The sequence below is a fragment of the Uloborus diversus genome, chromosome 10 (assembly GCF_026930045.1).
Source record: "Uloborus diversus isolate 005 chromosome 10, Udiv.v.3.1, whole genome shotgun sequence".
NCBI classification, from domain to species: domain Eukaryota; kingdom Metazoa; phylum Arthropoda; class Arachnida; order Araneae; family Uloboridae; genus Uloborus; species Uloborus diversus.
Genome location: NC_072740.1, coordinates 19,082,422 through 19,108,122, shown reverse-complemented (window position 1 = coordinate 19,108,122; position 25,701 = coordinate 19,082,422). Strand labels below are relative to the sequence as shown.

The following is a 25,701-nucleotide window of genomic DNA, read 5'->3' as shown; positions in this document are numbered from 1 at the left end:
TTAACATTTTATTTGGAATTAAAAATTCGCTCTCAACAATGCATAATGTGATCACACAATGTGGTCGCGAAAACGTGTTGCGCCCGGATGCATTAGGCTAATTAATCTAATTGCTCTTGCAGTCACTCCTAATTAAACAGAAAATGATAAATAGGAAAGGAAAATGAAAAAAAATAAAAGCTCTTGAATTTTTTAGATAATTTTGTATGAAGCGATATTGATAATAATTTTTGCAGAAATGTGCACTTTAAAATCATTGCACCACTTTGAGAAATAAAACGACTTAAAAAACGGGAAAAGAAAAAAAATCGTGACGCAACAGCTGGAAAGAAACTACGGAAGACAGAACAAGCAGTGACGTAAGCGAATGATAAGGAGGCGTGTCTACCGTGCTCGTGATTGACACGAGCAGTCTGAGACCAACTAGATAAGTTTTGAGTTGGCCTTCAGTCTTATTGGTCGATGGCTTCATATGCAATAGGGTTCCGTTTTTGAAATTCAGCTGCACGACGCGAAATTACCACTTACCGGCGAAACAAAGCTACAGTGAAGGTTAAAATACCTACTGCTCGCCGAAATAATAAATTTTGTTTGTAAATGGTGGAAGAATATAAATAATATTGGTAAGTCAATATTTAAAACTTTTAGGTACATTGTGATTACATCGGTATTGTGGTTTTTTTTTTTTTTTTTTTTTGGTTCAGTCGTGTTTTCAGCAAAGTTAAACTACCTCATTCCTCTCTTTACCCCCACTACTGAACTTAGTGGAAACAAGTGGGATTCGAGTATTTGATATTTGCATCTCAACATTTTTTCTAAGCGTTTAACATTTGGTGAATTTTTAATGTTTTATTTATATATTGGAAATGAAAAATATGAATGCTTAAGGATCTACAGCAAGGTCAATCGTTTTTGTTTTTCCTTTTGTGTTTATTTATTTTTAAATTTTATTATTAATATTTATAAAATTATAATTAATATTTATTTATTACTATTGATAGTAGCAGTTTAAACTGCAAAAATGTTGGATTTTTAACGTAATCCAAATAATTTTCTAGGGATAATGCTTTTCAGAAAGATAGATTTAAAACGTTCACGTTAGAAAATAGTACTTTCGATAAGTAGGGATAGTTCTTGTCTTACAAAAAGAGGTTGTCCTATTCCCGGGGATAATTCGTGTCTCAATCAAATGTATATATATATATATATATACAGTCGTCCCTCGCTACTTCGCGCTTCGACTTTCGCGGCTTCACTACATCGCGGTTTTTTCGTTTTTTTTTTTTTTTTTTTTCCCGTTTTTTTTTTTTTTTTTTTTTTTTTTTTTAATTTTAAATATAGTAATTAGCCTTTTTTATTCACTCGTGTAAAATTTTTCCTACAAAAGAATAACAAAGTATGCCTTCCAAGTAAGGTAAGCTCTTCTGAGGGGCTGTAGTTCTACTAGTTGAGGAAGTGGAGGTATAAAATCGCCGAAGAAAGTGTAGGAATGACTATTTCATTTTGACCGTTAAACATTATAACTGGAAAGTATTAACCACCAGGAGATAAATACATCTGTAAATGGTGTTCAACAGTGTAGTAGCTTTTTAAGTTGTATGCGCGATACCTTTAATGAGGATTAATGTAGAAGAAGAACGGGGACACATACGATCACTAACTGGCAATTAATTCTTCATCGAACAAGTTGTGCTATTTTCAAAGATAAGTAGTAGTGTGTAAGAACTGCATGTGTGTATGTAGTTTTATTTCCCAATAAATAACTATGGGATATCTATTACGTCTAACATACATCATTTTCTCATACTTTGTGTAATATATTAAGTAATGCAAATGTAATGGTGGCTTAGGGTGCTGTTTCATGTCTAGATGTTAAAAACCTATTTAAATTGCCCTAAGTAAGTTAATGCGCTCTAGTTAGGAAAATATTCGGTTTATAAATACAGAATCCTACTTCGCGGAAATTCAATTATCGCGGTAAAGTCTGGAACGAATTAGCCGCGGTAAACGAGGATTGACTGTATATAGACTTCGGTGAGCCCCCCCCCCCCCACCCGCCCCCCCACACATACAAGATTTAAAAGTGTGCCATAAACCCAATCCAACCAACCAGGACCACAAGAATATCCATGAAGCCAGCAGAATATAAATTTTAATGGTGCACGGGACCCGTGAAGTTTTATTCTTGTTTTCCTTTCAAACATTTTGTAAGCATCATAATTTTTTTTAATCTGTCGAAAGTTTACTCTCATTTATAATGTTTAGGTTTTCTTTGCTAGAAAAGATAGATTTAAGAAATTTTTTCCAGCATTATAACGTATTGTTTTTGCTTCTTGTTTTTCGTCCATTGAAAACTGCTAATTGACTCCATATATCATGTTACTTTATCTTGTTGTCTTTTTATTTCTTTATTTTTTTATTGTTTAAAATCAGAACGTGATAATAGATCACTAAATGTGCGTACGGACCGATTCAGTTTAATAGTTACTGGTTCCATGCACCAGTTACTAATTTTTCTAAATTTCTACCCCCGGATATAAGCCGCCTAATCCGATGTCTCGACGTCTGCAAAACAAATTTGGAATACACATGTCCGAAATGAAATTAAAGGGTTATGATATCACTCTCAGAACTTACATCGATAAGGTATTGCCCCCGCGATTGACGTAAAGAAGTTGTCATAATCAGACAAAACCTTTTTCTTCTTCGTCTGCCAAATATAGAAACCGTTTATATCGTTTTCTTAGACAGATTATGTTTTGGTGCATTATAATTTTTTCTTCGGTAATAAATAAAATGATTCTCTGGACTCCATGTCCATTGCTCTTTCTTTACAATGTTAATGCAACATATTAGTAATTCGTATAACCTTGGGTAGAACAAATATTTTTCTCTATCAGGAGTAACAGTTGATGCAAAAGTTAGTTCATTCTTAATTAATTTGATAGTTAAATGTTATAATGAGAGTTACGTATAAAATTACTAGTTATTTTTAAGAAATAAATTTAAAACGTCTTCTACAGGACCCGACTATAACTTTTCGGAACACTGAGCACAAACATTATTTAGTGCCTCCCATCCCCCGTTTTTGCTATACCAGCGTTTCTCAACCTTTTTCGACCCGCGGACCAGCAAAAGCTTTTGAAAAAATTTCTTGGACCGGTGAGGTTTTCATCCTTTTTTATTTTTTTGCCGGAAAAAAAAGGATGACTCGGGGACCGTTTAAAACTTGTTAAAAAATTTACGAACCGGTGAAGGTTTTTTCTTTTTTTTTTCTATTTTACGAAAGAATACTAATTATAAAATTAAAAAATAAATGAGTAACACTTTATTCGGTAATCAAGAAGCATCGTAAAAATATTTAAACGTAAAAGATAAGTAGTTTCTTGTAATAATTATACATAAGTAAATAAACATTTGTTAGATCATAGGAAATTGCGGGGATTAATCACAAAATTCACGTAAAAAATAAAAATGTTTATATTAGGTATTATTAACATGTTTCTTTTTTTTTTTCTCTCTCTCTCTCTCTCCCCTTAACAGAGGAAAGGAATATGCGTAAGGAAATTAATCACAGTTCTGTGAACAAGAATAGAATAGGGTAGATTGGGGCACATTTATATATACGCGGACTTTTTTCAATAAATTTTCTAAATTTGACGTTTTAACTTAGGAAATTTTAGACAATGCGGTTTTATAAAGCAGTTAATGGAGTCAAAATTGGTATATTCAGTTGTTGATCAGTCTGTGTTTTTAATAGTTAAAACAAATTATTTTTGAGTCCAAGTCAGTTGCGTAAACTTACCACAGACACGGGTCACGTTTACGCACATTTATTTTGACACCTAACGTGGTTCCCGTTAGTATTTTGAACAAGGAAAAAAACATTTTTCTTAGAAGAATAAACTATAGAGATACATTTATATACTGCGTTGAGGCTTATATTTGTATTAGAGGGGGGGGGGGGAATATTTTTCTAAATTTATACTGGTTTTCTCAAGCTATCAACATCTCTGTTTCTTCTGATGCTTGTTTTGTTCTCACATGTCATCGCTGCAGTAAATTCTCATAGCATGACTCTACACAATGCTTTCATTAAAGCTGTAAGTGAAAGCGGTAATTTTTAAACGTCAAATAATCGTCTAAGTGGCAGAATCACAAAATCGAAATGCTTCAATTTTTTAAATTATTTGTTCTTCTTCCTTGGTGAAGTACCAAAAATACATTTGTCTTTGTGATATTCAGCTTTCGATACTGCATTGAGTATCTATGGGTGAGTTTTCTTAACATTAATTTTACTTTGAAACCTGAACCTTTCTTAATTCGGTTGAAATTATAGTAAATGTTTCACAAACTTTCTTCTGTAACTCTTTAAACTCATGAATGTTATTTTCATCCAATGAATGCTCAGCTGACTGCTTTCAGAACTTTCGTTTTTCGTGCTCTGAATGTTTGCTCTACTTTTTAAGTTTAAGTTACTTAACTCAGAACTTTTTCACCCTCAAGTGGTAGCAGTAAATCGGGGTTGCTTTACCAATGTCACCGATAAAATAATTTAAAAAGCTAAATAAACTGACTTAATTGTTTGATTTCAGTAAAGTCTCTCATTTTTATTACTCCAAAATTGACAACTCCAAATTTTGAGGAACTGTCCCCCCCCCCCCCCATTCAAAGTTTTCGATAGCGTAAAAGAAAATAATATCTTGACTCAAGGAAGACCTAATTTACAGCTTTAGTTATTTTATTATGTTGTTGCTTGGTAGAAAAATATCATGTTTGTTAATTATTAACAAATTTAACTAAATTATCAATGAAATTAGAGCATAAGTTTCGGCATTGAAAAGTTCTGCAAGGGAGGAAAAAAAAAACAATTTTGTTTTATGCATCATAATTTCATAATTATGCATTATTTTTTAAGATTGAATGGAATTTACTTTTATTTTATGCGTTTCCTCAAGGTTCAATTCCCCGTTTGCCATAATTTGGAGTCTGAAGGGGGGGAAGTGCAGTTAAATTTAACTTGAATTTCTACAAGTGATGGCAGAAAGATTTTGCTTCGAATTACAATCCAGTTCGGAAAATCGATTATAAATCCATTTTCAAGCAAGAATTAGAAATTTGCAAAAACCCCTACTCGAATGAATCATAGCTAAGAACACTCTCGATCAAATCATCTGTAAAAAAATTTTCATGCGTTTTAGAGCCACGATGAGCCACGAGATTATAACCACCCTCTTTTTGCTTCGAAGCTTAAAGAGAGACAGAGAGAGAGAGCCTTTTGTACCAAAAATATTTGACTCGGCAAATGTGTATGCAGTGCAGTGCTAATTCGTATTGAAAAGCAGCTTCTTTAAGAACGTTTTCTAAAGAATTTAAAGGCATATTTAATTGTGTTTGCACGGTTTCTTTTATCCTCTCTAAGATCTCACTACATATTTTTCATTTGCCTACATTTAAAATAGGTGTTCTTAAATGTAATCGCAAAACTTTATAGAACGCTGCACCATTCTTTTTAAGCAATGCACGAATGCACCTCCTTACTACGAGTATTTTGCGAAATGTACACGTAATCCGTGATGTCTGCGTAGACGCATATGATACAGTTGGCGGTTACGGACGACAGACCAGCTTCTGTCTTTGCCAAAAATAAAGTGTTAGCGAACCTCAAGTCCTGTCTTAAAATTCAAAGAGTTCATAATATTCACGAGTAAAAAGAAAAATCTTCAAAATTTCATTCAATGCATCTTAGTATCTATGATTTATTGACAGAATATTAAAAAGAAACAAGGAGACGGATCCAGATTCTGATTTTGGAAGGGGTTGTTATTAAAATATGATCACATAAATCGAAAGTGGACCTAAGTTTAATATTCAGACATATACAATGGTTGAGGTTACTCTGTTTCTCGAAGCATTTGGTTAATTATTGTAAAAATAATACAGATTTAATGTGAATTGGTTTCTGACCAGCTCTAAAAAAGAACAAATGTTTGTTTTTCAAACTAAAGCTTAATAAGTAATCTAAACTGGCTTTTTTTGGCCTAGCGGAAATCCGTCAACTGTGACATCTACCCAAGAAAATGTTTCCCGAAACATTTTTTTTACAACTACAACACTAGGCACAAGTACGAATCTCATCCGGTAGTTTTACCTAAGTAAACAAAACGCTTCAGGCTATGTTTGTTAAGGTGAGGGAGGGGAGGGTCATGACTCTTATGACCCATTTTCGGATCCGTGCTGGATTATAAATGACATTTTAGTTTCTATTACAAATTCACGTCCAAAAATTATATTCTGCTGCTACTGTTCGATGTTCCAACACACCCACTTACGCTTCCTGATTAAAAAGAGCAACAGAAACGAATAACCTTTCCCATCCATTAATCTTCCATTAGGCAATCATATGATGCGAGGTAACGTGACGTTTAAATCTTTTAGGTCACCATAATCGAACGAAATACGGAATTTAAGAATTTATTTGTGCGACGCAGACCAACAAATGGTATTGATCATGGATTGCATTTTCGAGAAAGCATATCTTACGTTTGTCTCCTAGCTACCGGCAATAAAATCCTTCAATATGGTTACCGTTGAGACGCATTGTAAACAAACGCCACTTTCGAAATGGTGTTGCTGCATTTAGTAAAAAAAATTATAAACACGCAAAATTTGCAAGCTACAATTTAACTTATTAATTTATTCCATTTTATGTTAGCTGTTGATGAAACTTTTTTTTTGCTGCCTGATTGAATCAAATAATTAGATGTGTATGAAGTACAAATTATTTCTTTATTTATATTTCAAACAGAATTATTTTCAGACGGTGATTATTTTTGTAGTAATTATTTATCTACATTGCCCTGTGCACATTCCTGGAGAACAAGCTGGGTCACTTGCCCTGAGCGGAAAGTTCGGGGGATGACAAATTCACCCTAATTCTGCTGGGTTGTTTCGTTGAAACTCAATGTAAAAATGTAAAGGGAAATGAGTAAGGGCGGCAGTTTAAAGTTTTTTCCCATCTCGAAAAAAACGTAGATCTGACTATGTATCATAGGCGGCTGGTGCAACAAAAAAAGCGGATTTTAACATTACTGGTTAAATGACCACTAAAAATATGGAACATAGCATCAAAAATTACTATGGATGGTTACCATTAACTACCCCCTTCTAAAAATAAAAGTTTATTGTTATGAAATAATAAAAGTCCATTTATTTGCAATTGATAACTTTTGTTTTCATGAATTGAATCAATCCATCCTGCAAAAATATCACTTTTCAATCGATCATTAACTTTTTGCTCTAAAAAGTGAGGGGGACAAGGCCCCATTACTTTTTGAAATGAGGGGAGCAGTTGCCCCCTTGCTCCCCTCCCCTGTACAAACCGCCTACGCTATGCATACTGATGCAAGCAAGGAAATTTGAAGACATTTTTGCCATTTATCTACCTTCTATTGTTCCAAAATTGGAACACAATATTGAACTAAATATCGCAAGTACTAGTAAACCAAGAAAAACTAGACATACGTTTAAAAAAAAAAATCTTTCTGTTGGGGAGGGGGGAGGAGGAGGAAAAAAATTTCTATTTTGTTTTCTCCGCGTCTGTGTATTTTATTTATTTGTTTCCTCTTATTATTATAATTTACATTGTAAAATTTATTAAAAAATGGTTGGGATTATAGTGGCACTGTTCTTCTGCTAGAAAAGTAATCAACAATGATCCATGATGGTGGGAGAAGGGGATTCATAAAGGAATATTTTACTTGTTCCCTTGTCTTATAGATTTCAAAGATTTTCTCGGGGGGGGGGGGGATTCTTAAAACTGTAGCGTTTTTTTATATATTATATATTTTTTATATATATATATAGCGTTATATCTTTATTTAAAAATAACAAAAAGAAAAAAAAATTATGCAATAAAAATAAAAACAAGTTGTACACAAAATTTAAAGTGATTATTTTAAACCGCATAAAAGCCATTTTCTGTTGAAGTAACTGAAGGAAAAAACTGTCATCTTCCCCAGAACATACTTTTGGAAACATTTAGTCAAAGGCCTACTTTACAAAAAAAAAAAAAAAAATCAGTTTTAACTCTCAAAGCTCCATGAAAGTCAGGGTGAATTGTGTCTCCATAACTTTAAATTTTAATCCGAATTTAGTGATTTACTTTAATTAATACAAAAAATACAAAAAAAAAAAAAAAAATTGAACCTCCAAAAAAAAAAAAAAAAAAAAATCAATATTTTGCAGTAAGCATTCGTTATCTCTAAAAACTGAGCGAAAAACTATTGAAAAATTCCAGCTACAATAATAAGAACAGCAATTGCACAGAAATAGTATATAGAAACATTTAATGAAATGATCGTAGTTGGTATTTAAACCACTTAGAGACAGACTTCGGCACCGGCGTTACGTGGTCCTTACACTGTTCAAAGCATTTTTCAACCGCATCTTCTGGGATGGCATTTAGATTAGGGGTTTAGATTGGTTACACTTTTTTAAGTGTCCGCTATCGACTGAAAAAGCCTTCCCTTCAGGTTTCTTTTGATGAGCGGGAACAAAAAGAAGTTCTGGAGAGACATGTCTGGGATTTTAGCATTTCACGACTCATTTTCGCAAGTGTTTCCTTTTGCTCTGCGGTCAAAACCTTGGGAACCAGTTTCGCGCACACATTCGCTTGTTCAATTCTTCGGTCACAATTTGTTGAACACTATAGTAAGTAAGATTTAACTCTTCACTCATGTCCCGGATGCTTGCCCAAAGGTCGATGTTCAAGAATTCACTAACCATGTCTACTTTTTCGTCAGTTTTTGATGTCGAAGGCTTCCATACGCGTTGTTCGTCTTCGGCGTCCTCCCGGACGTCTTTGAACGCCTTGTGCCATTCATAAATTTGTGTACGGGACAAAACATCATTTCCGAAGGCTTCCTTAAACAAGTCCTGGGTCTGGGTATATTTTTCTTTTTAGTTTTTAGTTTCAGAGGCAAAAGTTCGGTTACTTTTCAATTGCACCCTGTATGATCCGCCAGACCATAAGCCATTAAGTTGTAAGAAAGCTTGGCAGACCTTGGGACCACGGCAGATTTAATGTGCATCAGTGTCACCGTTAGAATTCACGAATTGTCTTCTTCGATCGGTCAGTGTCGACCACTCGAAAACGAGCTAGTTAGGTACCAAACCAATCAGTATATACTATATATATATATATATATATATATATATATATATATATAGAGAGAGAGAGAGAGAGAGAGAATATTATAAATTTATAATATTATAATTATAAACAATAACTGATTTAAGCTATTGTGATAAGTTCAAACTCAAAACTTTCATTCATGAGACATTGTGAAGGAATTAAAATTATCAGTTATATTTTTGGCGCACGGTAGCATTCTATTATCTATATTTAGTTGCTTGCTCTACTTCTATTCCGCATTAGGCCATTTTCTCACTATCACTGCTGCAAGATTAAGAAGATATGAATGGAGAAGATACAAAAAATGTGTAAAATATCTAAGTCTCATTTTTAATTCTTCTCTGAGCAACGAAGTTGAGAAGTAATTTAGCAGCTTCTCTAAAACAAATGTGTTTCTGATGTATAGGGTAAATAACTAGCTATAAGTATGTTTAAGGGTTTTTTTTTTATTATTAATTTGAATTGTTGTTGAAATTTGATGCTGCAGTCCTAATTCATGGGAAAAACTAATTATCGCGGTGTTTTAACTTTGAAAGTGCACTTCTACAGCTGTGAAAATTTCATTAATTTTCTACTTTGTATTTTTTTTTTTTTTTTTTTTTAATTCTGTATTTATAAATTGGAATAGAATAGTTTGACCGGGTATGGTCACACGCGTTTAGTTATGGGTGTGCTAAAAACTACTAATGGTTATGTTAGCTTAATTCAACTCTTTTGAGGAATTACACATAGTATTCAACAATATTAAATTCTTATTTTTCTTTCAATACAGGTATATTCAAATTAAAACTTACCAACTCGAGCAACATTAAAATTAAACGAGCTGATGTGTGCATCACTTGACTTCCTTTTACACCGATTTAATGTTATTTCCACATAATTGCAATTTCAATGTGATTCAATAGTTAACTCTCTAAATATCACCAACAGTATCCAAATTAAAACCAGATTTAAAAAAAAAAATCGCCAAATTTGTCGCCAAGTTTGCGACAAAACATGGCGACCATAGACTGGCGATATATCGCCTAGTGTCCGCCAAATTATAACGCCACTTGAGTTTGCATCGAAATTAACATCGATTTCCCCCTAAAAAGGTGCAAAAAACCCCTTTAGCTTTACCCGAATGCAACCAAATGGGGAGGTGCAAGGAGTCTACGTACCAAATTTCAACTTTTTAGGACATACCGTTCTTGAGTTACGGGACATACATACGCACACGCACATACAGACGTCACGAGAAAACTCGTTGTAATCAACTCGGGAAACATCAAAATGGATATTTCGGGCGTCTATACGTTCTTAGGTATATATGCACGTGTGGTCGGGTAGAAAAAAAAAAACTCATCATTCATTCGGGGGTGAGCAAAATGGAAATTAAGGTCGATTTTTGAGTGAAAATTTTTTTTGTGAAAACAATACTTCCTTTTTTGTAAAAGGAAGTAAAAATGGATAACTGACAAATCTTTTCTGAAAGGTTCGTCTGAAAAACAGCAGCAAAAATAAATAAATAAGTAAAATAATTAGAACTATTCTACTGCGGCATTTTTTATATATAGTTTGTCAAATCTTGCTTATTTATTACCATCAGTTTTGAATAATAATTTAGACCTAAAGAATTAAAAAATGATGTTGATACTCTTCATAATGTCCTACCTTAAAATAAGTCTTTGGTGGGTAAACTTAAGAGGGATAGGGGAAAGGGGGGCAAATGTGAACATTTTTTTTTCATTTCTTTATTTCTCAAAAAATATTATCAATTTCTCATAACAAAAGTGATAATTAATATTCATCTAATGCAGCGGTTCCCAACCGGTGGTTCGTGAACTCCTGGGGGTTTGCGAGAGGTTTTCAGGGGGTTCATGGAAAAAATATTTTAATGTCGAAGTTTTAACATGCCTGTTTTTGAAGAATTCTTATGTTCAAGCGGTTTCAAGCAAATTTTGCTCCTTTTTATTCATTTGTCTCTCGCCTATTCTATAGGGTGGACCGGGTAGGATATTAAAAAGGTCAAAAGGTGCCCGGTCAAAATTTTGAAACTTTTAGTTTTAAAAACGCAATTGTAGCCTTAAAAACGCGATTATAAGCCATGTTTATTGACGTTAGGGTAAGCTCAACGATTATTTCCAATCGATTATTTTTTTAAATAGATTGAAATTAATTCCTTCTCCCCCTGCAAGTTTTGGAAATTGATGATTCAAAAACGCAACTTTAGACAAACTTGGAAGATTTTATGGATAGGAGGATCTAGAGCATTTCTCCGGAAAATTGTTCAAAATCATGGTCCAAAAAAAAAAAAAAAAAAAAAAATTAAGCAATGTTTACATTCAGGGGCTGTTCCACATTCCACTTAAATTTTTTTGTAAGTGTCGTTTAAAGAAGGGCGGCATGGGGACTCTTGCACGAATATTTTCTTAAACTCAAGTCTTGAAACGCAATTTGTAAGGCCATATTTTGTAATTTAAGTGTCAGTGATTTTTCTAAATTAGGACTCCAAAAACGCAATTCTGAGCGACTTTCGATGTTGTTGAGTATTTGTGGGCTTTTCCCTAAAACTTACAAGTATTTGATGCAAAAGAATAACATCTTTGTTTTTAACATATATGAGCTGATATTAAGTTGGTAGAAGTAAAACCAAAAAAAAAAAAAAAAACTCTTAGACAGAATCATTGGATGAGTCCAGATCGAAATTCAATTTTGATGTAATTTACTTCGATAAATGCATTTTTAATTCTTTATCAGCGAATTATTTAATCGTGTTCTTAGTTTGATCAATATGAATAACAAATTCACTTTTAATTGTTTGTTTATTGTCTAGAAGGATAACATTTTACTGGATAAATATTTGGATTTTTAACACTTCCTGTGTTTTAATTTGTATTATGCATAGCCCTCTAATTGTTCTGTTCATTAATAAGTAAAAGATTCAAGTATGACGCGTTCACGTGTATTATGCACTGATCTTATAAATAACTAGAGTTTTCTGTACGTATGGGGGGGGGGGGGAGAGGGCGCCAGGAAACTTTCGCCCCGGGCGCCGTCAGCTCTTCGGACGGCACTGTACTTACTTCACTCAGAGCCCAGTGACCTAGTCTTGAATTTGAATTTTCGAATTGGCAACGCCGGCGTATGTTTTTATTGCTCATTTCTCTGCTCTTCCTCGTTCCGAAAAATGTAGAGTTGAATTTCAGTGTTATATCATCTAGCAGGCGCTTATTTGCGTCTGTTAGGTAACATAATGATATTTTTAAATCCTTACTGTTCATTTCTAAAGTGTTTTTTCTAATGATGCTGGGCATTCTATCACTTCTGTTGACCAGAAATCAATTTTTTGACATCTTTGTGGCAACCAATAAAGGTAAAGAACTTAGCAAATGAGACACATGCACTTTAAGTCTTACATATCCGTTTTAATTTTACATTATATAACCAGTATTTTTTCCCTCTGTATGTTGTAAGTCAATCATTGCAGTTCCGCGTTGAAGCTTAAGTTTGAACTTCAAATGGTAGGATAACTTTACCTCCTAAGTTAATCATTATGATCTGAATTATTATGCAATTATAACTAGCATTGGAGAAATCTTTCGAATATTTCTAGCTAGTTTTTTCATTAGATGTTTATTGACGTTCTCGTTTATTGTTCTGACTTCCAGGCACACTTAACTTAACCAAATCATTGTTTTTAGTAACTTCTAACCAAGAAACCATACGATGGGATAGTGTAATAAAGATTTTTTCTACAAATAAGTAAGTGAAATAAAACATGTTTCTGGATTAATCATTTGCGATACATGATTTTTGATTCTGGAAACACGAGCATTAAGTAAACTTGTGTTCCCATTATCAAAATATGAGGTCTTAAATTCTGCCAAAATTTTAAGAAAAATTCGCTAAATTTACAGATTTTTGGTGAATGAAAAGTAATTTAGCACTTCAATGTTCTCATACATCGTAGATTTCCTTATATTCCTGATTTTCTTGATAAAAAATATTTTGTTCTGATTTTTTGCACATTGTCCTCCTCCTCGTAGGAAATCATATAATAATTTTTGACTCAGAGTTTCTTTTTGTCTTGTTTTATTTTGTTAATTTGCTATTTTTACTATTCAAACAGTCTGCTGTTCTTTCTTGTTGCTTTTACCAGATGTATTTACATCCAAAATCTCACTATTTTCTGTTGAAAAGGGAGTGTCTTGAAATCCCGAAACATTGTAATGCAGTAATCTGCTAATTTTGTGCGATGAAACATTGTTTATTTTTCGTTACAGGCATTTAATTGTTTCATTATCTTTTCAATATAAAATAAATATTACAAGCAATGTTTTTGGTCTTATTGTCTTAATTTTAATGTTTGCATAAAATCATACTGCAGTATTTCATGTTACAGAACCGAATGTTGGGTTGAAGAGTACACCTTTATGTGCAAGCTCTGACAGTATTGTTTCAAATACAAATTTCTATCTAAAATAAATGTAAAGTTGTGTTGCAATTGCGTATCCCATCTTCTTACAGAGCAATTATATCGGTAATAATAGGACTCTATGAATCGAAACTAGGGATTCCGATCCCGAATCCTGCAGGATATTTAGCGGGATTGATCCCGTGGGATTTTGCTCTAAATCTATCTTGTACTACTTACACTTTCTGTCATTAATATTCAATAATTATTCCTAGAATTCAGAAAATTTTCCAAGACTCAAATATTTTCCGAACACAAAAGTTTGCCCAAACATTTTCTGAAACTGTATCACATTTAAAGCATATTATATGGAGAAACTTAACAATATCATAATATATAGTTGTGGTTGTTGCGTGCAATCAGTGTCTATTGCCGAATTTCTTGTATGAACAAGACAATGTACAAAAACAAGACAAACTGAGAAAAAAAAAAAAAAAACAAATTGGAATCAGTTTCATAAATTCTTACAGTAAATACAATCTAGTTTTAATTTATCTGCTAGTCATCAATGTTTGAAAGAAAATTTGTTCTTTGAAGAAAACTATCTTGAAAATTGCCCACAATCATCATAGTTAGGGCATTCAGACATACTCGGCATATCTGTAGAAAAATAATCAAATGTTTTTTTAAATACTTTTAGCCATTATTTTAAAAGTTTATGCATAAAAATTATATCCTTTTTCAAATAAATGCGTATGAATTATACATGATTCTGAGTATAACTTGCAAAAAGCAAAACTTTTGTTATATTTGTTTTTTGTTACTTTTTTAGGTGATTTGACATTGTAGTTTGTGGTGTCAGTTTTGGAGCTACCAAAGTCAAGAGCCAGAGTCCTTATGGAAAATACGTTTAAGAATGCTGTTGTCATTGGTAAATAAAAATATTTTGGTTCTAATGGTAGGTGGAGCTCGTTGGACCATAGGGCACGTTAGAACAGTCTTAATAAATTTTAATATTAAAATTTTTTATTAAAATTTGAGACCATCAAATAGCCTTCATAGTCCTACAAATCCTATAACAAAATTATATGGTACATTTGGATTGAATAAATTTTATTGCTACTTTTTCCTTGCTGAGTAATTTTCTAAAGTCTGCAATTTAATTTGTTTGAAAATGGTTTTAATGAAGAATAGATTAATAAATGTAACTCATCTCCTAAAGTAAGTTCTTTTAGTTAATAATTATTTATAGTTCCTCTATTTTTTATCATGAAGAAAAATGATGATAGTATTTCTTCTTAATAAGGGTATATTGGTTTGTTTAGAAAACCCACACAAAATGAAAGTTTTTTAGAACAATTCTTTTTGCAATGTTCTTTTAGTCATAACAACAGTAGAGTTGATAAAGACCCAAAGTGTGCTGATTCTTGGAGAAAACATAGATTGTTCAGGCATAAATAGCGCAAAAGTAGAAATTGATCAATTTAATATAGTATATTGATCTTCAATCTTTTTTTTTTTTCATGCTGAACACAAAAGAACATAACCAACCTAGTTACGATATTGGATAATATTTATCATTAAAATTGTTATAGAATTCATAATGCAGACCAACGTTCCCAGAGTTCAAGGCAAGTTGGGCCGCTTCACAGAGTTTTGTTAAAAATTAATGTAAAAAAGGTAATCAATTGATCATTTAAAAAATAAATGTGGGATGATGTGAAATATGTAATCAAACTTTCACAAAAAAATTAAAACACTCATTTAGGTTTTTGATGAGAAAAAAATAGAAAAGTGAACCAACGTGCCCCATCTCCCACTATATATAGTTTTAAAATTAGGCAACTTGAAAGTGTTTCTATTTTCATGTCTTTATCACTAAAAATTTTTGTCTTTATTGTTAAATTTTTATTGTCTATGGTTCTGTTTTTTTTAATGTAAATTTAAAAAAAAAAATCTTCATCCTTTTTTATTATTCCAAGAAGAAATCGATAGTTTTTCGTTCTATTGTACATTTCAGTGTACCACAAACTGATTCAATGTAAGCCAACAACTCTGGTGCCATAATGAGTGAAGTATACTCTTCCCTTGTTATATATCTCTTGCCACTCTTTTCTGATAGAATTTAAGTGTTAACTTTCCTTCTGTCAAAATATGAGGCTTGTATCAGTAAGGCTTTGTTACTATCTTGCGCTTCTGATAAAGTATTTTGAATAATAATTTCAGTAGAGGTTCGGCTGAAGCACATCTTCTACGTAAACAATTCTTTTTCAGCTAATTAATTACATTTTAACGAGTAATGCAGCTCCTACAGACAGATATACTAAGTTTAGTTTTATTTTATTATTAAAATAAAAAAAAATACTACAACATTATTATTTTGTTTTATTTTTGAAGTCAAAAAAAAAAAAAAAAAAAAAACGAAACTAGAGTTAAAATGTAACAAAAGAGTTTTGAGTTTTTGTGATCTTAAATTTAGTTTGCATCTGATGTCATCATTATGTAATGGAGAATAATTTTAAGGGTTCAAATTTAAACTCTAAAAGTTTTTTTCCCCGTAGCAATGTCCCCCCCCCCCCCCTCCCCACCAAGATTCAGATTAGTCTATTTTCCATACTACCACATCTTCACACTTTTAAGCTGAGTGTTGTTTTTCTGTATTTTCAATGTAAAATTTCTTTATAAATATTTCCTTTCTCATTAACAAATAGTCACAAACTGATATTTTTTCATGCAAGGAGAAAATAAATAAATCCATGTAATTTTTCAGGAAATGGACCCTCTGGGATAACACTGTCTTACATGTTAGCGGGAAATTGGCCATACTATAATGGCTTACCTCATCCCATCGATTTTGTCCAGTACAGATTGCAAGAAAACAGGGAAAAATCTCTTCTTGAACAGGTTTGTATTTCAGTAAATTTAAGTACAAAATAATCATTTTCTCATTATGAAATATGAAATTACTTTTCTATATAACAGTAGTTCCACTTGAAATGTATTTACTGTTTAGGGATTGAAACTGTACACATTTTTCAGTCACTAATTTTGATATTATATTCAATACTTTTTAAACACTCTTGCACAATTTCAGGAGAAGTGTTAAGTTTTTGTATGTAATTGTATGCTTATAAAACTTTTGTTTTGTGACTTAATGAAAACTTGCTGTTGTCAATGTTTCTTCACACATACTATGTTGATTTTGTTGATTGAAAAAATGATTTAACATACTTATTTGAATTCACTATATGAGTTATTTGTAATATGGGGGGGGGGGGATTACAATCAGAAATAAGGTTTCAAGAAATTTGTCTGTGAAATTTACTATTGGGCATTGAAAGAGTAGTGAATGCTAACTACTTTTCTTGGATGTTAATTTTTTTAAATTCTCAAGCTATATACTCAATGTTAGTAATTTATACTTTCCAATGTCAGTAATATTCACTGACTAATATTACTAGCACCAATTAAAGAAAAGTTTTGAAGGAGGAAAAAAAAGTTGTGGTTGTTTCTAAATGTTATAAAATCTTCTATCATTAGTCTTAGGTTTGTCTTTGTATGGTTGTGCTTCAATATTGTATCTTTTAAAATGAAACTTTCATGTTTTTAACTTGACTTCATAGAATAAGAGTGCGAAATCAGTATGAGTAAATCTGATACTTTTCAAAACGTCGATTAAGTTTTATTATTATTTTCATAGAACAGAAACAATGTAACTGTAAGATTCTTTTTTATTTAAACACATGATGGTATGTATCATTTTAAGTGTATTCCATCATGTATACTGCATTTGCAAAGGGTTTAAAACTATTTGTCTGAAATTAGACATTGATTATAATCAATATAGTGGTATGAAACTGAAAGGTGTTGAATACCACACTTACTTTAACATATTTAGTCATTGTATCACATTTTTTGGTCTTAAATTCTACCAATGTTTACATCTATCAATCACTAATTTCAAATCCTGTTAAAAGTATAGTTTTATGGACTTACTATCACTATTTTTAATATTTTTCTTTTTCCAACCAAAATGAATAATTAACGTTGAAAGAAGTTTATAGCACGAAGTTGGAATTAAATGTCATATCATTAAATCTATGTTGGTAATTTTTATAATGAGCGGTGTAAGCAATCATATTGTTTTCTTCCCCCAGGACCTATGTTACTTATCAGAAGGTTTAGAAGGCCGGTCTTTAAATCCTGTATCTGTGATGTTCGATACTCTGAATCACCCAGAAGCTGATTTAGGGGTGGAAAATCCTTCTGTTATTGCTTGGAATAAAAGAATAGAAAATGCCACAGACCATATCGTTCTCGGGAAAGGGGTTCCAGGAGGGTCATGGCAGGTATTTGCTTTTGCCTCTCTGCTCAAAAACTTTGAAGCAAAATTATTGTAAAAGAAAAAATGTTTTTATAGAATGTTTTTTAATGTGCTTTCTTGTTTATGCTTAACATCATAACAAAAGAGAAAAAGACATTGTCAAATATTGTTCTTAAGAGAAAATATCCTCGAGCTAAACTTATTGACTCTACCAAAAATTTTTTCTGGTATTAGAAAAACCTATAGATAACCTGTACTCTCGAAACTAGTTAATGAATTACATTAGAAAAGGAAATCTTGATTTGGGTTAGTTAAAACCCTACAACTTATCATTAATTGGCAACTTTGAATTTTAGCAAATTTATGAATGCAAGTGTAGGTGAACACTATCAGAATATATTTTAAACTGAAAAATATGATAGTTGAAGTATATCTTCTGTAAAATAATCGCTGTAAATAAAAAGTGCAAGCGAATAAATCTTTGCTCTCTTTCAGTTATCTTATAAGTTTCTTTTATGTGCTTAAAATATTCAGGGGTTGAGCATGGTTAACTAAGCCATTCATCCCTTCAGTGGGTCGACAAAATGAGTACCAAGTGTACTTGGGAACCAAACACTGCGTGTTCTGCATTAGGCTGGCCACCTAACCGGAACATTTGCCTTGCACCCCAGAGCCCCTGTTCAGGAAAACTGAGTTGGTCACAGTGGGCCTAGCTGTCATGCCACAGGGTTTGGTTTTTTATAATATTTGAAGAAATGCATGCAACATAACTTTTTTCACAATTCAATTTACAGTTTGTAAGTGGTTTATATGCAATTTTATTTTTAACAATCAAACACATTTGCTTAGCTATCAAATAACATTTCTCAAATTTCCTTTTGAGATTCTTTTGTGCAAGCCACGGGTATCTCTATCTGTTAACTTAATATGGTGACGGAAAACTGGTTTTGTGCTATAAATTTTACTTTAAAGGCTTTCTAAACAATATTCCTATACTACCAACCAAAAAAAAAAAAAAGAAAAAAAAAAGCTCAGAGCATCATCTTTTCAGAGCGCTTCTGAGGCATAGAAAAGTTTTACAAAGCTTGAAGAGCAAGCATGCTAAATTTCATATCTCAAGTCAAGTTCAAGAGACAATTTTGTCTCGTTTAACCTTTGTGCTACAAAACTTGACATTATACATGCTTGCCTGCCAATTTTTGAAATAGCATGAGACACCAGTTACAGCAAGGCTCACATTTTCCTTCATTAAAGCTGCAGGACCTCTTCCTGGTAACATCAGGACTGCAGGCTTGGCGTTGAAGAATTTATCACCTACTATTGCTTCATTCAATAATCTCATATCACTTGACATTCTGATGGTAACTGCTTTTCCAATTTCCATCGCTCTTGAAGCGTGCAAAAAACAGCTTCAGCCGCGCAAGCCAAGGTATTACATACTCTCCCTGAACTTCCTCAAGTGCACCGCTTAGTAAAAATAACTCCGCTCTTCACCATTTAAAATTCATCATAACCTTTTTTTGAACAGTACAGCTTTTTTTCCTGTAGTCAAAAGAACCTCATCCTAGCTTAATAGTTTTACACTAAGTGTTATAACCATTTATAAGGAAAAGAAATCAGCGGAAATGTAAAAGATGTTTTGTACCTTTCAAAAATTTATTCTTGCTCTTAAAAAATGAAATGAAACATGCATCCAATTAAATGATTTTGTCTTCTGGAAAGTAAAATGAACATCATAAGGATTTATATCAAATTTGCGAAACTTTATTCTGCTTACTAAATATTGAATAGTTACAAGTTCTGGTTTGTTTTATTTAATAGTATCAATTTTATGCCAATATCAAAATATATTATTATTTTTTACTTTTAAGATTGCTTGACTATGTAATAAATGCTTAAGGTATTTCAGAAAAAAAGAGGAAATTTTAATTTGAATTAATTCTTGGGCATTCATATATATATATATATTGTAATTTCTGAAGGAGCCTTTTATTATTTCCATTACCTGTGATTTTTTCAAATAGCTTAAAGTTTATTAAATAGTAATTTAACATACATATATATGTATACTTTACATATATATATATATATATATATATATATATATATATATATTCATGAATAAACAATCTCAATAAAATTGAAAATGCAAAAAGCAAGAACATCAAAATGAAAAAAGGTGAACCCTAGACCGACACTTTCTCAAGGGTAGGACCGGTCCCTAAATTCACAAGGCCCTTTCTGTTTAGCAAGAGGGAAGGTCCGAATAACTTGCTATCCTCCCCGAGAGCCTTGGAGGAAAATTGAACAAGAAAACATACCTGAAAAACAAGAAAACATACCTGAAAAATAAAAATTAGCAAGGGTAGCAAGTTATTGGGACCTTCCCTCTTGCTAAACAGAAAGGGCCTTGTGAACTTAGAGACCAGTCCTCCCCTTGAAAAAGTGTCGGTCCCTGGTTCACCTTTTTTCATTTTGATGTTCTTGCTTTTTGCATCTTCAATTTTATTTAGATTGTTTATTCATGAATATGTTTGCACTGTTTTGTTTCTAGCAGCTTTCTGCTGGCATTACAGTACACTTAAGCATTTATTATTATTATTTTTTTCAATGTCTTTGAATTTATATTTAAAATATGTTCTTAAAAGGTGTCTCATGTTGTATGTGTATGTATATATATATATATATATATATATATATATATATATATATATATATATATATATATATATATGTGTGTGTGTGTGTGTGTGCATGTTATAAATTTGATTCAATTCTACTTATAAATGTCTGACTATATTTGTGTTATAACAATGATTGACATTTTTGTTTGTTTGTGCATTTCATAACCTCCAAAGTTTATATATCTCTTTTTTGTTCAGAAAATGGATGGTTCAACATTAACAATTAGCCTTGGCTCTTGGATGGAACTTCCAAATCTCAACATTAGGGAATGGAATATGAGACAAAACAGGTTGGTAATTTTATTTTCGGGCCTTTTGTTCTTTTCTGAAGTTTTTGTTATATTTTCAAAATGCTCCAAAAATCCTCATTCCATCTACTAATGCTGTTGTATGCTTTAATTTTTCCTCTAAAATCACGTTTCTTCACATTAAGAACCAGGTACTGCTTAGAATTGTTTCTCAAATGCTGTTAAAAGAATGCTGAAAGACATTCATTTAAATTTTCTGTATGATAGACTTGTGGTGAAGTATTACTGAGCCTGGCTATTCGCTGTAGTATAACTGATTTCATTTAATGCATTTATATCTGCTTATTTTTTGTTTTGTCAGGAGTATAACTACTACAACGCATTTTTTATGTAAAAAGTGTTTTTGGTTTTAGCTATCTCCTGTAAAACTGTGCCATTAATTACCATAGTTAGTTTTGTAGGTATAACAATATTATATGGTTGATATGGTTATTATATAGTTGAAGATTAAAACATGAGGAAAATGTCCAATGCTAAAATAAACAGTACAATTATATACATGTTTAACATGCATACTCAGGGCTATTGTACTTTGTTGCAGTGTAATACTAGCAACAGATTTGAGAAAGCCATGCCACAATTTTCATAAATAACACAGTACAATTATCACAGTAGTACAAAGAATCCTACACGAAATCAAATACTTTGTCAAAACTTCTGTCTGCGAGTATTTATGAAATTGCCATTCCAAAATATCATGTACTGGAAACTTCAGCTTAAATAGTTGATCAATGGCCATGTGTATAAGATGTGAACATTGATATAACCAGAGAGGCTTTCATGAGAACCCATTTATTTCACAATTATTGAAGAATTATTTAAAGAGCCAGTTTGTATTTTTCATACCTCGTACATTATTCCAGCTCTAATATCTTCATTATTTTGGAATTTTTGTGAATACTTTAATTGTGTTCTAAAACCCCTAAAAATAAAGTAGTTGTCTCAAATTTTTGCATACAATTCTTTAACGCAATGTATTATATTTCTGTGCATCCACTGAACTGCAAAGGTAAAAATGAGATTTTCTTTTCTCATTTTTACCTTTGTAGTTTTATAGATACACAAGCTAATATGCCATTAGCCAATTAAACCACATTGAATGCAATAGTATTATCATAATATGTGAAACCATCACTTTCACCGCATGAACGCAGGTTTACAAAGCTGATAGCAGCACAATTGCTCTCTTATGGTTTCATTATTGATGCAATAAAATTAGTCGTTAATGAGAGTTACAATTTGGTATGTTTAAAATTTTTAAAGGTTAACCATGCAGGAAATTAATTTGGAAAATTTCTTGTTTTAGTGTCAATCTAGTATTAAAAGTGCTGGGTATATTGTATTACTCAAGAATTTCAGATTTTCATATTTTACCAGTTTTCTTTTACTTTACAATAGAGACGTACCGAGTAGCACTTTGGCCGAGTAGCCGAGTACCGAGTACTCAGCCTTTCACTACTCGGCCGAGTACCGAGTTACCGAGTACTCGGTCTTTCACTACTCGGCCGAGTTACCAAGTAAGAATTGAAGAACCACCGACACACATGTGATGAATTTTGAACTTATTGGAATAGTAGTATAGACATCCTTGTCTATATAATAGTTTTTAAAACTAAATTCCTGTTGAAATTTAATTACGCATTATGTATACAATATTTTTTTGTCAAAAATTTTACAAAAAAATTATTTTTAAAATTAAAAATAAATAAATAAAAGGTATGATTAATCAAGTTGGAATTAAAACAAATTACAGTAAAATCCCTCTAATGTGGACACTAACGGGACAAATTTTTTTGTCCGTAATATAGAGGTGTCCGCATTACAGGGGTTTAATAATGTTATTTGCATTGAAACTGGGGAATTAAAAATTGTCCGCATAAGAGGGGTGTCCGTTGGGAGGGGTTTCACTGTATACCAATCAATTATAGTTCTAGTTTGCCAAACATAAATAATTTTTAAAAGCAGATATAACAAATGTGCAGGAACACTGCAGACACATGTTTCTCCCCCCCCCCCCCCTTACAAGGAACGTCCTTTTCAGTGCATAACATGTGAGCCAAAGCATGTAAAGACATTCGACAAAAAAATTCAACTTTTGTCGGATGCCTTTAAATCTACGAGCTCCCATTTTGTGCATTGAAAAAGGAATTCCTTGTAATGCCAAAACACGTGTCTGCAGAGTTCCTGCATTGTGCTTTTAACATTGTTTTATTTCCTTTTATTTTTTAAGCAAAGGTATTTTTACATTTTTATTACTAATTTTTGTTTGTAGCAAAAAATCCATTTTTAATATAAAAATTCCATATTTTCTATACTTACCTTTTTTGCGTAATTTTTAATAAACAAGTTTTATTAACTTTGGGGACATTAAAATAAAGATTTATTCCATTAAAGCATTACAAACTTCATTATTCTCAAAATTTAAATTTGATTTATAAATTTTAATTGTAAATGATTGCAGAATATAATGCTTGCTCTTTTTTTTATAAATTTTAGTATCTGTCTTGGACAATATTCAATTTTTTGCAACTACTCGGTATTGGCCGAGTATCTGATCAGAATTTGGCCGAGTAGGCCGAGTACCGAGTAGTTACCGAGTACTCGGTACGTCTCTACTTTACAACATGTGAATTTAGTGTTTTTTGGCCGGTGTTATTAGTCTTTTTAAATAGAATGCTTAAAAGCTATCATTACATCAAATATATAAGAATCTGATAGAGCTTAAAATTTTAATAGTAAAATAAACATATACAAAAGATAGTCTACATTTTCCAGAAGTAATTTTTACAACTTTTTCTACATTAATTTGATAAACGAATTTTTCATAAGAATATTCCGATCTTACTGTTTTTTTATACATAAAAAATTGGTTTTTATTTTTCAATTTCTAGTTTAGTGCCTAATGTGGTAAAATAAAAATGTTGTTTAAGTTATTGTTTTTCTTCAAATTTTTAAAGATATTTATTTGAAATATGCATTCATTTAAGTTTTGATTATAAGTGCAAACATTTAGCTAAGACTTGTTGTTGCATATTTTTTTTTAAAGTGCTAATTTAGATTTTTTCCCTTCTATTTTGATTTTTGTACAGGTTACGCATGGGGCAATCAGGCTTACGTCAGAAAAGAGCTACAGTTGGAACAGTTGCAGAATATTATTCATATTATGTAAGTTCTCAAGGATTGAACAAATATTTTGTAAATAATGCTACTGTAACCTCAGTGGAACCAATTGACAGTACCACAGCAACTACTTTGGGTTTCAGAAACTTGTGGAAAGTTACTGGTTTTACTGAAAGTTCAACAAATAAAGCTGGTTACATTCACAATAAACCATTCAGCTATATTTCACCCCATGTTGTTTTGGCAAGTGGTAATTCAGACCAACCTAATATGCTAAATGTTGAAGGTGAAACCTTACCATTTGTTCTTTACTCATTGTCAGAATTAGAGAACAAAATCAAAGAAGGAAAACTGTCCTCAGATTCTGGAAGTTTACTTATAGTAGGAGCTGGACTTAGTGCTGCAGATGCTGTTATTGCTTCTCGCTTTCATGGCATTCCAACTTATCATGTGTTCCGAAGATCTGTTTCTGATCCAGATCTCATTTTCAACAAGCTTCCACAAAACATATATCCTGAATATCATAAAGTGCATCAAATGATGAAAGATTCTAACAAATACTATGAAGGATACAAAGCTTTCCCATGTAGCAATGTGCATTCAATTAGGCAAGATGGTACTGTAATTGTTTCATCATGCATGTATGAAAATGAAATATCTACTCTGAAAGTGTCTTATGTTCTTATTCTGATTGGAATGCATCCTAACTTGAACTTTTTGCCATATAAAGACTTAAAAGTTGGTATTAATCCAGAGAAACCTGTGAACTGCAAAAGCAATCCAATAAATATAGATTTATACACTCATGAAAGTGTATTCTATCCTGGTATATATGCAGTAGGTCCTTTAGTAGGAGATAACTTTGTTAGATTTGTTCAAGGAGGCTGCCTTGCTGTTGCTAGTCATATTGTTCGATGTGTTGAAACAGAGGAGCACAGGTTTTCAAGTGTACCTACTTTGCTAACATAGATACTGTGTGTTTTAGTGGTTTTACAAATTTGTTTCAAGCTCGTTGGACTTAATTATTTAAAATTTGAAATGCAAAAAGGCATTTTGTAATGTGATATATACCTAGTTAACTGCTTTGACTTGATGAAACTGTTTGATATTATAATTAATAGTGATGCAGTTCTAAACAGTTGCCCAATGCTTTCATGCTGTTACTTTAGAATGTTCTACCTTTAGTCTCAATATTTCTACTAAATTGTTAATTGTATTTTCTACTAATTCTATTTTTACTTGGATTAATATGTTAAAATTTGTATTTTAAAAGTGTAAATAATTGTTTATCCATTGGCATTTCATTTGTTCTTAAGTATATGTTTCTAAAATTTCAAGAAGTATAATCATTTGTGACTAAAATGATTTTCAGATAGTGCCTTTATATATAAAAAATGTTGCTATGATACAATACACTTTAATGCATTGAATTCAATTTTAATAAAGTCATTTAAATGACTGTTAATTTCTATGCTTGAATTTTCTTTTTTGGATGGCTTTAAGTATTAAAGTAACCAAATCATTTTGTTTTCTCACTCTTATTTCATTATTTAATGTATCTTTCTTTAAAAAAATGGATCTGACACATTATTAGACAACATTCTTTTACAGACATTCCCATCTACTATTGTGATGACCAAATTTTTTTAAAGTGCAATTTTGTCTATACTGGA

General features: G+C 31.7%; 1 protein-coding gene across 2 annotated transcripts; it reads left to right on the top strand.

The window, feature by feature from the left end:
- Nucleotides 1-505: 505 nt before the first annotated feature.
- On the top strand, nt 506-25,363 carry LOC129231359 (oxidative stress-induced growth inhibitor 1-like). Of its 2 annotated transcripts, none has more exons than XM_054865651.1 (6): nt 506-623; nt 14,425-14,523; nt 16,363-16,496; nt 17,750-17,941; nt 20,799-20,890; nt 23,998-25,363. In XM_054865651.1, exons 2-6 carry the CDS (start codon nt 14,490-14,492, stop codon nt 24,995-24,997), a joined length of 1,452 nt encoding a protein of 483 aa, XP_054721626.1. In that variant the 5' UTR covers nt 506-623; nt 14,425-14,489; the 3' UTR covers nt 24,998-25,363. The 2 variants fall into 2 exon arrangements, with proteins under 2 accessions (XP_054721626.1, XP_054721627.1); XM_054865652.1 differs by lacking the exon at nt 506-623 and adding an exon at nt 12,335-12,551.
- Nucleotides 25,364-25,701: the final 338 nt, after the last annotated feature.

Excerpts from the sequence above, each read along its gene's own strand:
- LOC129231359 (XM_054865651.1), top strand. The coding sequence starts at position 14,490 with ATGGAAAATACGTTTAAGAATGCTGTTGTCATTG. Across the intron at positions 16,497-17,749 it reads AAAAATCTCTTCTTGAACAG|GACCTATGTTACTTATCAGA; the intron begins GTTTGTATTTCA and ends TTCTTCCCCCAG. Across the intron at positions 17,942-20,798 it reads TTCCAGGAGGGTCATGGCAG|AAAATGGATGGTTCAACATT; the intron begins GTATTTGCTTTT and ends TTTTTTGTTCAG.